The 12,793-nt window shown below is 36.5% G+C and overlaps 1 protein-coding gene across 13 annotated transcripts in view; it reads left to right on the forward strand.

The window, feature by feature from the left end:
* ANKHD1 (ankyrin repeat and KH domain containing 1) overlaps window positions 1-12,793 on the forward strand; it is a 207,021-nt gene that overhangs the window by 148,978 nt on the left and 45,250 nt on the right. For 11 of the 13 annotated variants that reach the window (XM_074960743.1, XM_074960744.1, XM_074960749.1 and 8 more), the window contains one exon: window positions 8,452-9,198. The exons of the other annotated variants lie outside the window; for them this stretch is intronic. In XM_074960743.1, coding sequence (XP_074816844.1) covers window positions 8,452-9,198 — 747 coding nt within the window. The remainder of the gene's footprint in view (window positions 1-8,451; window positions 9,199-12,793) is intronic. 13 annotated transcript variants of the gene reach the window in all.

A 12,793-nucleotide genomic window follows, 5' to 3' on the forward strand; every position in this document is an offset into this window, starting at 1 on the left:
CTGTATGACTGCCACCTTAAAGGACCTTTCACTAGGCTTTAAATGCATGTTCAGAATTATTCAGCTTTAACACTTTAAAAGTGAGTTAGAAAAATATCTGTTTTTTGTGCCCAGCTAATCTTTGGTTGCCAAAAGTAAATACAAATACTTGTTACTAATGTACAGAGTAGAACCTATAGTTTATAGATTCCTGGTTTATAATTAAAAGAATTAATTTAGGAGAATAATCAGAGTAAAGAAACAAAGGAGGAGACTGACAAGTTTTTTTTATAGATTTATAAGCAAAACTACATTGTAATTTAAATTCTGTAGTCAATTCTATTACATCTGTGCAATGGGTAAATTACTAGTATGCATTCTGTAGGAGTTCACTGAAGTAACAACTAAGAGTGAAAGATAAACCCACCAAAATACTCAACTAACTGGGATAAAATGTTTGACAGTTTTGTCTCCCTCGGTGGTAAAGGATCAAGGATATAGGTGAGAGTAGTGTATTAGTTAGCTACATGTGGAAAAATTGTGTAGGCTCTTAACCATTTTTCTGTTCACTGTTTTTCTGAAAATTTGCCAAAGGTGTCCATGTAGCTGAGTAATCTGTACTGTATATTTTGACACGGGTGTAATTGGTCCAATTCCATTATCACCATGACTTTGAGCTGAGTTCCTTAATAAACTGAACCTCAGCATTATGTGGGATTTTCATGAGTGGTCAGTTTTGACCTAGCTCTGTTTCCTTTGAAGTCGGTGAGAATTTTATCACTGAAGTCAGTGGGCACAGAGTCAGGCAAGTGCTGAGTGCATTTGAAAATCCAACCCTAAACCTTGGAGACTTTGAATCAGACTAGATTTTTAAATCTCGCAAAATCAGAGGAAGGATATCAGAGACTATTCTGTGAAGAAGCCATTAAATACATTTTTTAAAATAATGAACTATGGTTTTATGCTCTCTGAAGTCTGGTCATGCTGAGAAATGGACTGAATCTGACTTTTTATCCTTTTGTACTTATGTTCTAGTTAATATTGAGTGTCTAGATGGTACAGGGATTGACAGTGTATAAATGCAAACATTGTCCAGTAGGTATCTGATCCAGTGAGGAAATATTTCTTAGAGGGTATCTTCTGTCATTCATGCTGGGTTGAATTCTGATGTATGCAATGATTTCAGTAAGTCAGTAGAAAACTAGCTAGAGTTTTTGGAAATCTGTATTTAACTGCTGTTAACTGACTGGGTGGAAACAAAATCCCAGAATCTTTTGAAACTCAGCAGTTGGTCTTCTAACTTCTGACACTTGCTTAAGTGCAAAGTGATGTTGCACAAGGCTGCCAAATTGAGAGCTGATCTGGAATATGATCAGATTAGCTAGAAATTACATTTCAACCCCAGTCTATCCCTCTGAAATGACCGATCTTTATAAAGCTAAACAGATAATAGGAACCCAGCCTTTTAGCACAAAGCCAAAAATTCTTGTTCTAGAGCAGTGGTTTTTAAACTGGGTATCTGGTTCAAAGATGTTTGTGACGCAATGGTGAAGAGGAAAGCATTACACTCTAAAGCATTTTTTTGACCAACTAAAATTTTAAAAAGCAAGCTGTTTTCTATATAGCTGTTTCCAAACTTACTGTGTCAGATGTTTCTTTGGGGTAAATATTACCGTGATCAAATTTGCAGATGTTACCAGGGTCCCTGTAGAGTCTACTATTGCTGTAAAACAGTAGGCTGCTATTTAGGTAAGCAAAAAAATACAGTTCTTAGAGATGTCATTAATATTCTAAAAATCTTTTTCAGAAAAATTGAGTTGGTTCTAGAGCTTGGATTTTGAAACAGCAGTATAGGGAGAGATCTGTCATCCATTGTAAAAGGAGACAAATTGGTTTCTCTGGGCTTGTCTACTCTTACAACACACAATGCTGCTGTAGCGCTTATTGAAGATGCTACCTACGTTGACAGGAGAGCTTCTCCTGACAGCATAGGTACTCCACCTCCTGAGAGGCGGTAGCTATATCAATGAAAGAAGCTCTCCTGTACACATAGCTAACTTTGTCACTGAAGGATAAGTTGGTAGTGTAGACCAGAGCTCAGTGTAGGGAATGGCATACAGATCAGAAATCAGAATTCCAGGAATTTGCCATTACAGTCAGGCATCAAACAATAGGGATGAAAGATTGTCCTGAATTTCTCGATGGAAATCAAGTCTGTGAAGACAGCAGCCATGTTTTGCACCAGTTTGTTTGGAATGTTGAGATGTAGGAAGACTGTAAAAGAATTGCAAGCTAAATGAGAGGAGAGAAGGCTATAAATGAGTTTCAGAACAGTCAAGGTATTGTGTTCAGTGCTTTGGAGTTGTAAGGCAGATTTATATACCTGGAAGATTTTGGGGTAAAACCAAACGGGTTACCTATATGAGTGAATAAGATTTCAATAAAAGGAACAAAGAGTTGGTAAGGAGTACTCTGTCAGTTTGAATTCCAGTTTGGGATATATTGAGTTTGGGGGAAATAACGTAAGATCCAGTATTTGAAGCAGATAAAAGGTAAGGCAAGGATTGAAGTAAAGGCTTTTGGTAGCCTCTGCATACAAGTGGGTAGTGAAAGTTCAATTCTCAAAAAATATGTTCGAGTGGGATGTGGGTCCTGGAGAAAACCATAGTGGGGAAAGGTCTAAGCAATGTAGAGCAAATGATGTTACCAGTTGCAAATGAAGAAATTAGCAAATGGTTATGCACCCTGTTCTTAAATATTTATTCTTCTGTTGCTTTTCTTACTTCCACTTTCTTACTATCTGAGCATGTAGACTTAGCAACTTTCTCCCATGTGACTTGAGATTACCTTATAGTCATTGACATTTTTGTCTAGCAACAACTGGGATTTCAGTGGCCCTGAACCTTAGTTGCATGCTAAACAAGTCTTGTAAAGAGCAACCAAAAACAGTTGCTATGGAGATGAGATTTTTTTTAATTTTCCCAACTTTCTCTTTGCAGTAGATGTGGCAGTGCTGGCTTTACAAATTATATTGGTAGTACTAAAGTCAGTCTTGTGTTACTATCTATATGGCATTATAGCCTGACTGTAAAGTCAGATTTCAGATGCACAAGTGTTCTTAGTATGCATATTTTTAAATTAACTTACAATAACTGATACTGTAAAACTGAAAAATATAGCAATATAAACAAGTTTTTATAATATGGGAATAAAACTTACAAGTGAAGGATCATGCAAACAAATTACCCCAATTATAGTGACTCTGCTAACTAACCTTTAAAATTCTAATGATTTTATTCATATAATTAAACAATACAGCACATTAATGCAACTTAAATAAGGCACTTTGAGTACTTAAGTGGTTCTTTATTTTTTGTGATATGAATAAACTATTGCACAGATATGATTTGGGTTTTGTTTTTACAACAGTGAATTAGCATACATAGTGTGTGTTCAAAATTGTAACCACTCTTGTTCAGCAACACATCATATGAATCTGCATGTTAAAGCTTTCCAAATAAATTGACATTAACCAATTGAATTTTTATTACTCTCTTCGTACCAAGGTGTCAGATGTCCGCTGATGTCTGTTAAAAATTAATCTTAAAAAGGAAAAGAACATTTTAAATGCTTGACTTAATTCTAGATTGCCTAGCATTTGAGGTTTAAGCCCTGTTGAATCTGTATTTCAAGAGTCAAAGTATGTAACATTGCCTTGATTTTAGGCATCTACTATATGTATAGGTGCAGTGGGTGTTAAGGATAGTGTTATACCAAGGAGATCTGAAAATCTGCTTATTTCAAGTGTGATTTCTTTGAATGAAGACTTTCTCCCTAGGTCTGTCTTTTCCTTTCATTTGATGCTGTAGTTAAGTGTTACATTTGATATGTCTTAAATAATGGCTTTGTCACAAGTATAACTGAATGTGGCCTCCCCTAGAACTTCATTCTGGGAACCATGAAATCCATCATAAATTTGACCATTTTGGCTCTGCTGTTAGGAGCAAACACTTATGGCTATGCTCAACTGATACAGTTTGTAGATCTTTGCAGTTAGGCCTCTTAAAGTGTGAATTTTAATTATCCCAGAAAAACAAATTTTAGATATTAATTTTTAAATATTTGAAGATTGTAGTTACTAACCAGAACACTATTTTGATTTACAAAATGATTTTCAGTTTTGATAAACACACTTCAGGTTCAAATACGAATTTTCATTCTTCCCTCTTATCCCCTCCTATCGTCGACGAGATTACAGGCACAGATCTTCACTGTCCTGGAGAAAGTTTTGTAATGTCCTGAAAACTGAACCTACCCACTAATTAGAGGCTGATGACTAAACACCTCCATGCTCTCATAATTGCTGGTGGGAAAACATGCATCTCATTACCTTCCACATATTCACAATACAATACTCAGATCTGTCCAACAGCATACTGTGAGCTGGATTCATCTTCCCTGTAATGGTTAGAGACTGGATGCTCTGGATTCAGGCCGCAGATCAGTTTTTCCTGTATTCCCCTTGCGCAGACTTGACTCTATATACCATTGCAGGATGGGCCTAAGAGCCTCCTATACCCGATATAAACCACAAGGGTCAGGTCTTTGTACAAGACCATACTACTGCTGTTGGAATCCATGTATCCTTAGAAGGGAGCATTAGAAGCTTTTCATGTGAGGCTTGTTTTCTCCACAAGTAGGCAGATAAAGTTAATATTGATGTTAAGATCTGGAAACAGTTACTTATGATCTGGTTTTGTCAAACTGCAACTTCACTTTCCTGAGGGGATAGCATTAGCTATCAGGGAGAGGCTGTCTGAGCCCCCTTTCTAGCAAAATCCAGAGAGGACAATCAGATAACCTTGGGAATGATGAGGGCAGCTCAGCATCTAATGCCCTTAGTTTCTCAGCAAGAGACTTCAAGGAAAAAGATTCTTGTGGGGCTAGATTTATTAAACCTTCGTCAGAGTAACATCTTAATTTGACAGAGTAAGTTGACTACTGACAACAAATTTGATATTTTCTTTCCTTATTCCTGTATGTATTTTATCACAATACAAGAAATAACTTTAAATGTAGCTTCAGTGACCATAAATATAACTTCTGGATTAGTATATCTATAAAACTTAAGGGTACCAAAGTTGAAAAATATTTTAAAATTAATTGATCCTTCTGCACAACCTTAAAGGTATACTGCAGTGCAAAACCAAAAACTGAGTTAAACACATTTCTGTGGTAAGTGTCCCCACTAACTAGCTCAAATTGTTTTCTCTAACTCTTTATAAGATTTTTCCACTTCTTTGAATTTCTCTTGGTACTTCTGATTCAGTGAAGATAACAGAGTAGAACATTGGAGCTAGGAATTTGTTATTGCTATCCATTTTATTTGGAAAGCACTCAAATATGATGGTAATAATACAGAACCCTAGGATGGGTGGAACATCACAGATAGGAGGCTCATTGGTGTTTGTGCTGTCTGAGAATGATGCATGTTGGGGTATATCCAAGAAGTCAGGAAGCATTAAGGATTTCAAATGAGGAAACATTTTATTTTTCATATTGGGTAAAATTTATTTCCATTCCCAAAGAATCACATATTCAGCACTAGAAACACATGCTAATGGAGGCATTGAGCACACAGAGTTTGGGTTTGTTTATAATTCAAACTCTAAAGATGCACTGCTGTAGCACTTCAGTGTAGACACTAACTGTGCCAATGAGAGAAGTTCTCCAGCTGGCATAGGTAATCCACCTCCAAGAGGCAGTAGCTTCGTTTATGGAAGAATTCTTCCATCAACCTATCACTGTCTACATTGGGGGATGCAGTTGGCTTACCTACATTGCCCAGGGGTGTTGATTTTTCAAACCCCTGAGTGATGTAGCTGGGTTGACTTTGTGTAGCCCAGGTGTTTGAACACTTTTAATTTTTGCCCTTCATTTGACCTGTAATTCTACTTTGATTAGGAATCTTCTTTGTTGAAAAAGAAAAGTGTTGTACTTGTTTTCCTCAATAAGTTCTTCAAAGAAGAATAAAGAAAAAACCTGTATATACCCAATAGATATATTAATTATTTGAATCCCTTTTTGATATCACTGTAAAATTTATTGTATAGGCAAACTATATTATATTTATATTTAAAAAAAAAAACCCCAGCTATACTGTTTGAGAAGCCTAATCCTACGGGCAGGCAAAGATGAACCACTGGGAAAAGCATGTAGGTACTGTGAAGTTCTGCTAAGAAGAAGCACAGACTTGCAGCTTCACTTCTGCAAAGTAAATTTTCCCTATGTGATATGACTCTGGGTTGTTTTTTTGTTTTGTTTTTTTGGTTTTTTTGGAAGACCTTATAGCAGTGGGATAAATAGGTAAAACTTGGTGAAACCTCAGATCAAGCCATTTTTTGCATTGTGACGCGCACGCACAAAATTTGGGAAACCAAAAAAGTCAGTGGTTCCTAAGTACTTGAAAATGGCCTGTCCAGGTAACCTAAGACTTCCCCAGAATCCCTGCTCTGAAGCAATACAGAGCATACAAATCTTAAGTAAAAACTTCTTTGCAACTCAAGTGGGCAGAAGAGCTGGGCTAGTGGTCAAAAAGGGGCTGAACATGATCACTGTCCTCACAATGTGAAGCAGAAGCTAAGTGAAGGAGAAGTTAGCTATTAAACACAGAGGTCTCAATCCTTAGCCCTGGTCCAGCCACTTTGAATTGCTGAGGGTTCTTCCTGATTTAGGGAAACCCTTGATTGGCTAAAGCAGTGTAGCCTGCTCCGTTCTCCCCTCCCTCATCCGCACTTTAGGAGGAGAGGTGGGGGTAGAGCACAAGGGCATGGTATATGATTTGCCCCCTATGGTGCTACCTAATAGGACAGTAGCAGCCAGAGCAATATGGAGCAATCCTTAGGCTGCTCTAAGTTACATCTGGGGCAGTTACAGCCAAGGATCAGGGGAAGCTAAAAGGTGGCAGGTGAGGATTCAGTCTGATGCTTCCAGAAGCAAGAGAAATACAGAAAAGAGTGCTGAATATGTGTTTTCTTTTGTGCAACCTTTTAATACACTTCTGCATGGACCAGCATTATTAATTCTGAATTTTGCTTGCTTTTGATTTTCACCTTAATATCTAGCTTTCTGCTTTAATGTCCAGTAAAACGTCTCCTTGGATTTGCTGAAGTGCCTTGCTTAAAACAATTGATGTTTAAATACATGTGTTCATCATGACTGAGCAATTCAGCTAATTTTCTTAAAATGATTCGAAATATTTATGCAGCTATGATTTGTATAGTGAAGTTTTTCTTGAGTTTTTCTTCAACTATATTCTGATCCAGGTAATTTGATTGTTAAATAGTCATGGCTAAAACTATAATTTGTATTTTTTTAAATTCCAACTTTTGATGGAGAATTAGGTTAGCCTGTGTGTAACTTTTCAAGTTTTAGCTCTTTAATTAAAACTGCTTTATTTTTTTCAATATATTAAATGACTGTTGTTATGAAAATTGGTGTCTGATAAAGTAAGCTAAAAGCTTTTCTCCCCTTTTAATTTTTTTCATATTAACATTACATTTGGTATCTAAACACTTAGTAGATTTATTCTTGTGAGCCTGGTCAGTTGGAACTATCATGCAGCAGTGTGCAGTTTTTGCTGTTTCTCAAACTGAGGCTTGCCTTCTTGAGGGCTGTGATTGCTTGTAAGCACACATGGAGGTGTGAATGAGGGGGAGGGGTATTTATTTCTTGCTAGATTGGTTTTGAAGAGGGATGTTTAAATTCTTAATGTTGACCAGAGCTGCACCTGTGGTGTTCTCTCCTTGGAGAACATCAAGCAAGAAATAGGTTAATTTTTCTTCTTTCCGTACTCTTACAAATAAATGTCCATACTTAATTAAAAATAAGTGCAGGTGATTTGGTTTTGTTTTTTACGTTTACATTGCCAGGATTCTGATATCTGAACCAAAAGGAGAAATACTATAGCATTTTGGGGCATGTGGTCTAGAAACAAAACACCAATGCAATGTAAAGTTAGTTTCCCTTCAGTTTGGACAGCCTTATTTTTAACTTCGCTTTTGGAAGTTAGGTCTGTGTAAAAGGGTTTGTCCTGTTGCTGGGTTTATTTTGCTAACTTTTTTCTTCTTAGAGCAAATTTACTCAAACCACTCAGTCAGTAAATTACTAAAACAGCCATGTGCTGTGTCCTCCGATTTGACTTCCCTGATATCCATTGTCATGAGTGTGAGAGGGCATTTTAAGCTTAAAATAGCAGTATTACAAGGGACAATTAGGATCAGCATTTAAAATTCCAGTTATATTTGTCTTGTGCCATCTACCTAATATGGAGTGTAGGCTTTAATAATCTAGTTCATCTTAATATGGTTTGACAGATGTGCAGTTTTAGTTGCAAAGTTTTGGGTCGGGAGAGAGGGGAGGTGTGGGATAACTTCAGCATGGCATTTTTTCAAACATTTTTCATGTGCTTAGGTACATCCAAGCAGAAGTCAAGTTCCCTGCAGGTAGCAGATCAGGACCTACTGCCACCTTTTCACCCATACCAGCCTTTGGAATGCATAGTAGAAGAGACTGAAGGCAAGCTGAATGAACTTGGACAAAGAATTAGTGCTATTGAAAAAGCACAACTTAAATCATTGGAATTAATTCAAGGTGAACCTTTGAATAAGGATAAGATTGAAGAACTTAAAAAGAACAGAGAAGAACAAGTACAGAAGAAGAAGAAAATATTGAAGGAGCTGCAGAAGGTGGAAAGGCAGTTGCAGATGAAAACACAGCAGCAGTTTACCAAAGAATATTTGGAGACCAAAGGTCAGACAGACACACCACTTCCCCTGCAGCAGCAGTGCCCACACACAGGTGTCTTCCCAGAAGTGGAAGGAGATGAGGGTCTACCAGAGGAAAACTTTTCAGAGTTACCTCAGGTTGACACAATCTTGTCTAAAGATGACGAACAACAGTCTTCGCCACCTGCTGAACAAATAGAGTTTGTCCCAATCCAAGCATTGTCAACACCGCAATGTAATTTTTCCAGTAACTTAGGTTATAATGGGACAGATTCTCTTGACCTTCAGAAAGTATTAGGTAATCAGCAAAATGTAGGACAGCAGCAGCAAATTGCTGGACATGGGCAGGGGCTGTTAGTTCAAGAACCAGACGGATTAATGGTTGCCACTCCAGCACAGACGCTTACCGACACTCTTGATGACCTAATAGCAGGTGGGTTAAGAAATATACATATTTTTGCATTAACTTGTGTGCTCAGTTTCCCTTTCTCTCCTCCCCTCCAAAAAGACATCTTGCGGTTTTCCAATTTGGGAATACTTGCTTAAGAATATTTAATTTCTTATTAGTGCTATTAATCTTTAGACACTTCCAAATTCTAACATGAGGTTTTTTCCCTATCTGTTTTGCCAAATTGCTGAAGACTAAGTGCTAAACTTTCTTTTATTGGAGACCTATTATAGCAGCCCCTGTGACCTCATCTTTTTTTATGATACTTTAAGGAAATCTTGTTGTGAGCAATTAGAAGTTGCCATTAGGAAACCTGAAAATGACTAGTTTTGTTTTAAGTCTTCTATAGAATTTTGCATATAACCCTACGTGGATTTACTTAGTGTGGCAGTTGTCTCCAATGAAGTATGAAAACATTTTTTGTCACTTGTACTGACAAATGTACCACTGTCCTTTCTGCTGGAAGCATTGAAACAGTTTAAATACAATCTGGACTCTAAATACAGATGCAAGACCATCTGTCCCTTTAGTGCTTATTTATAAAATTGACTCATGTTTTCAGATTAAATTCTAAACATCAGTTGTTAAAGTAATATGATTACTGTTTTACAAAATTTAAAATGTGGCAAGCTATAAGGGATCAAATGGTGGTGGACCCACAGGATCAATATGCTACATTGGCTGTCTGGATGAAAAGCAAAAATCAAAACATTCCTGGCCTTGCCAATAAGTGTATGAAGATACAAGTAGAGATGAATCAAGGTTTCCCCCACATAAGGTTACACTTGCTAGCCACATTCTGGAAAGAGGTATCATCTTTGTGGAGCTTGCTTCAGGTATCTAGCCGAGATTTCTATTTTTTGGTGGAGGTGTGAAAGATCTAAATATGTAGCCACAATTATATTCATAGGCAGGTCAGTCCTCACTGTCCTGCTTTTAGTTTTTGTTTGTTGTTTTTTATCCAGCATCTCTCTCACCTCTTCTCAACTCCTTTCGTCTGTCCCTTAGTCTTTATTCTCCTGTCTTTCTCTCTTCAGTTAGTCACTGCCCTATCCTCTTAATTTCATCTCAGGCTTTTCAGAAATGTCGAATAAGACTTTTTGCTAAGTCTCACAGGAACCTCCAAACTAGTAACTTGCCGAAGCTGAGTACATGTATCGGGATGGGCAGCAATTTTGCAGTCTTCCCTCAAGCCCTATTGGATATTGTGGGATAGTTGTGATAAGTGTTACAAGATCAACTTCCTCCAGATGGTGATGTATAACTTCATTCAAAGAAACTCTCTAGTATGTGAGGGAGAGAGAAATGTAGGTCCTGCTTTCTGACATTTTTGTCGTCCCTTGTCATCCCAAGTCATGTTTCTGCAGAGCATTAAAGAGGAGTTAATGTACTTTTTAACAGGAGAAAACCTGCATAATTCTTAAATGTTCTTACTGAAAATTTAATGTGAAACTTCAGAGTACAGTGAAGAAAATCTTGTGTTTAATGTGTGATTTACAAGAGCTGAATTTTGGGGTTGGATATTATTGCTATAACATGTTCTGTATGTATGTCGACCACAAATCTCTAAATGGATCATACAATGTACATTTAAATAGCTAGTAGTCAAATTTTAAATCACTAGCTATATGGTTTTCATTTATATAGAATGTAACTTGCAGTGATCAAATCAGTAACCGAATGAAATGTAGCTGGTTTTTATACGAACGTTACTTTGTGTATCGTACATAAAATGTTACTAAATTTTCAAAACCTATACCATAAATAACTCACTGTTAAAAGATTAAGCTATGTTGTACTTATTTCCTAAATTTAGTTAGCTTGAAAGTGAAATTTGAAACATACAGAATGTTTACTATTTAAAAATCTCAATTTATTTATGACAAAGACCTAATGGATATTTTATGTCTAACTGAAAACCCTGTCATTATGTTCAGAATGTGCAGTATTTAACAAAGTGACCATGAATATCCTCCTTATTATCCATTAATTTCATAAAAACTGATTTACTAGAGTCTAACCAATTAAGATTTTTCTTAATGAAAATTAATTTTTTCTGTAAGTGAAGTTTTTACTTGTATTTCTTTAGATATTCTTAGTGCCAGTTAAATTTAGTAAAGTTCCACAAGTATGTACTGTATCTTAATAATTAATATATTTCCAATAATACAACCATGAGTGGACTTTAGAAATCCCAGCTACAGATGTTGTTGCTACTGGTAGTATCCGAAATTATTGTTGCTCCACAAATGTGTATTTTCTCCTGATTTTTCATAAATGTAAGTTATACTTCCTGAAGATGATCAGGAGAGATTTTAGTTACTTTGCTCTAGTTGTCAGGAATTAACATTGTGACACATCTTTTAGTAGATTAAACCCTCAAAGTCATGGGCTCACATCTCATCATGAAGTTACATACATTTATTTAAAAATCTGCAAAGCATCTTAAAACATGTGTTCACCCTAATTTCACATTTTATCCATATTCAGGGTGCTCTTGAACACTGCACACTGGCAAGTTTGCAGATCAGATTATGGTGCTGTTTTATATGGAAGTTGTTTTGCAGTAGAAGATATGGAAATCAAGAAGTCTTGTATACATAAACGACATTAACCGATGTTTGTGTAATGACAATTGCTACCAAGTTCTGTTTCTTGAAAGCCTTTTTTTTTTTTAAAGTAGCCATGATTACGCTACCCCTGGTAGAACTGCACCAATGATAGCAACTGTGGGAGCATTAGTGTAGAAAGGGCTTCAGCATTTTTACCACTCTGTATGGTAACCCAACTCAAAGCAAGTCTAGTTGACACAGTGGTAAAAATACTGGCAGTAACTGGTGCCCTGATTACACTAATGTTTCTTCTGTCCCCAGTGGTAATGCAACAGTGGCAAACTTCTCAAATGTCCCGTTTAGACAAGGGCTAAATATTGTAGCATGAACTTCCTTGAATCTCTCTCTCTCCAAGGAATGTCTTCATTGAGCAATTTAAATATTAAATGTCATGTAACTCTTATGATTATTGGTCAGCCTAGTTGTTTAGTGCCTCAACTAAAGGGAGGCGCTACTGTGATTCATAAGGCAGTTGGTGTTAGGGGAGGTTTTGAGTTGGAGGTCTAAATTTCCCTGATTACAAATTTAATCATTAAAGCTACCTACTCTGTGTATTCACCTTAATGAATTCTGTGATCTTGCGTCCCATCTGTGCTGTAGTAATTAAGCAGAATTTGGAAAGTTAAGATGAACTCATAAATTCAGAGTGAATGCCACTGAATTATCCTTAATCATAAAGTATAAATTGAATTTCTTTAATAGCTCTATAGAAAGCGCCCATCTAATTCTGAATCCTTTCACTGAAGTTGTGCTATATTAATTGCAGGGTTTAATTGGATTTTATAAAGGTGAATGAAACTCTTATAGTTCTTCAGTGTAGACTATTAGAATTAGTGTTTATTGCATCTTCTGAGACTAGATAGGTGAACATGGGTTGACACAAATTTCAGACTTCATTGTACATTATTCCACTGCAGTACAAATTTGGTATACAAGAGGTTTTTGTAGTTCATATTGCATGCATACAT

Source organism: Natator depressus, chromosome 8, assembly GCF_965152275.1.
Source record: "Natator depressus isolate rNatDep1 chromosome 8, rNatDep2.hap1, whole genome shotgun sequence".
In the NCBI taxonomy this organism is placed as follows: domain Eukaryota; kingdom Metazoa; phylum Chordata; order Testudines; family Cheloniidae; genus Natator; species Natator depressus.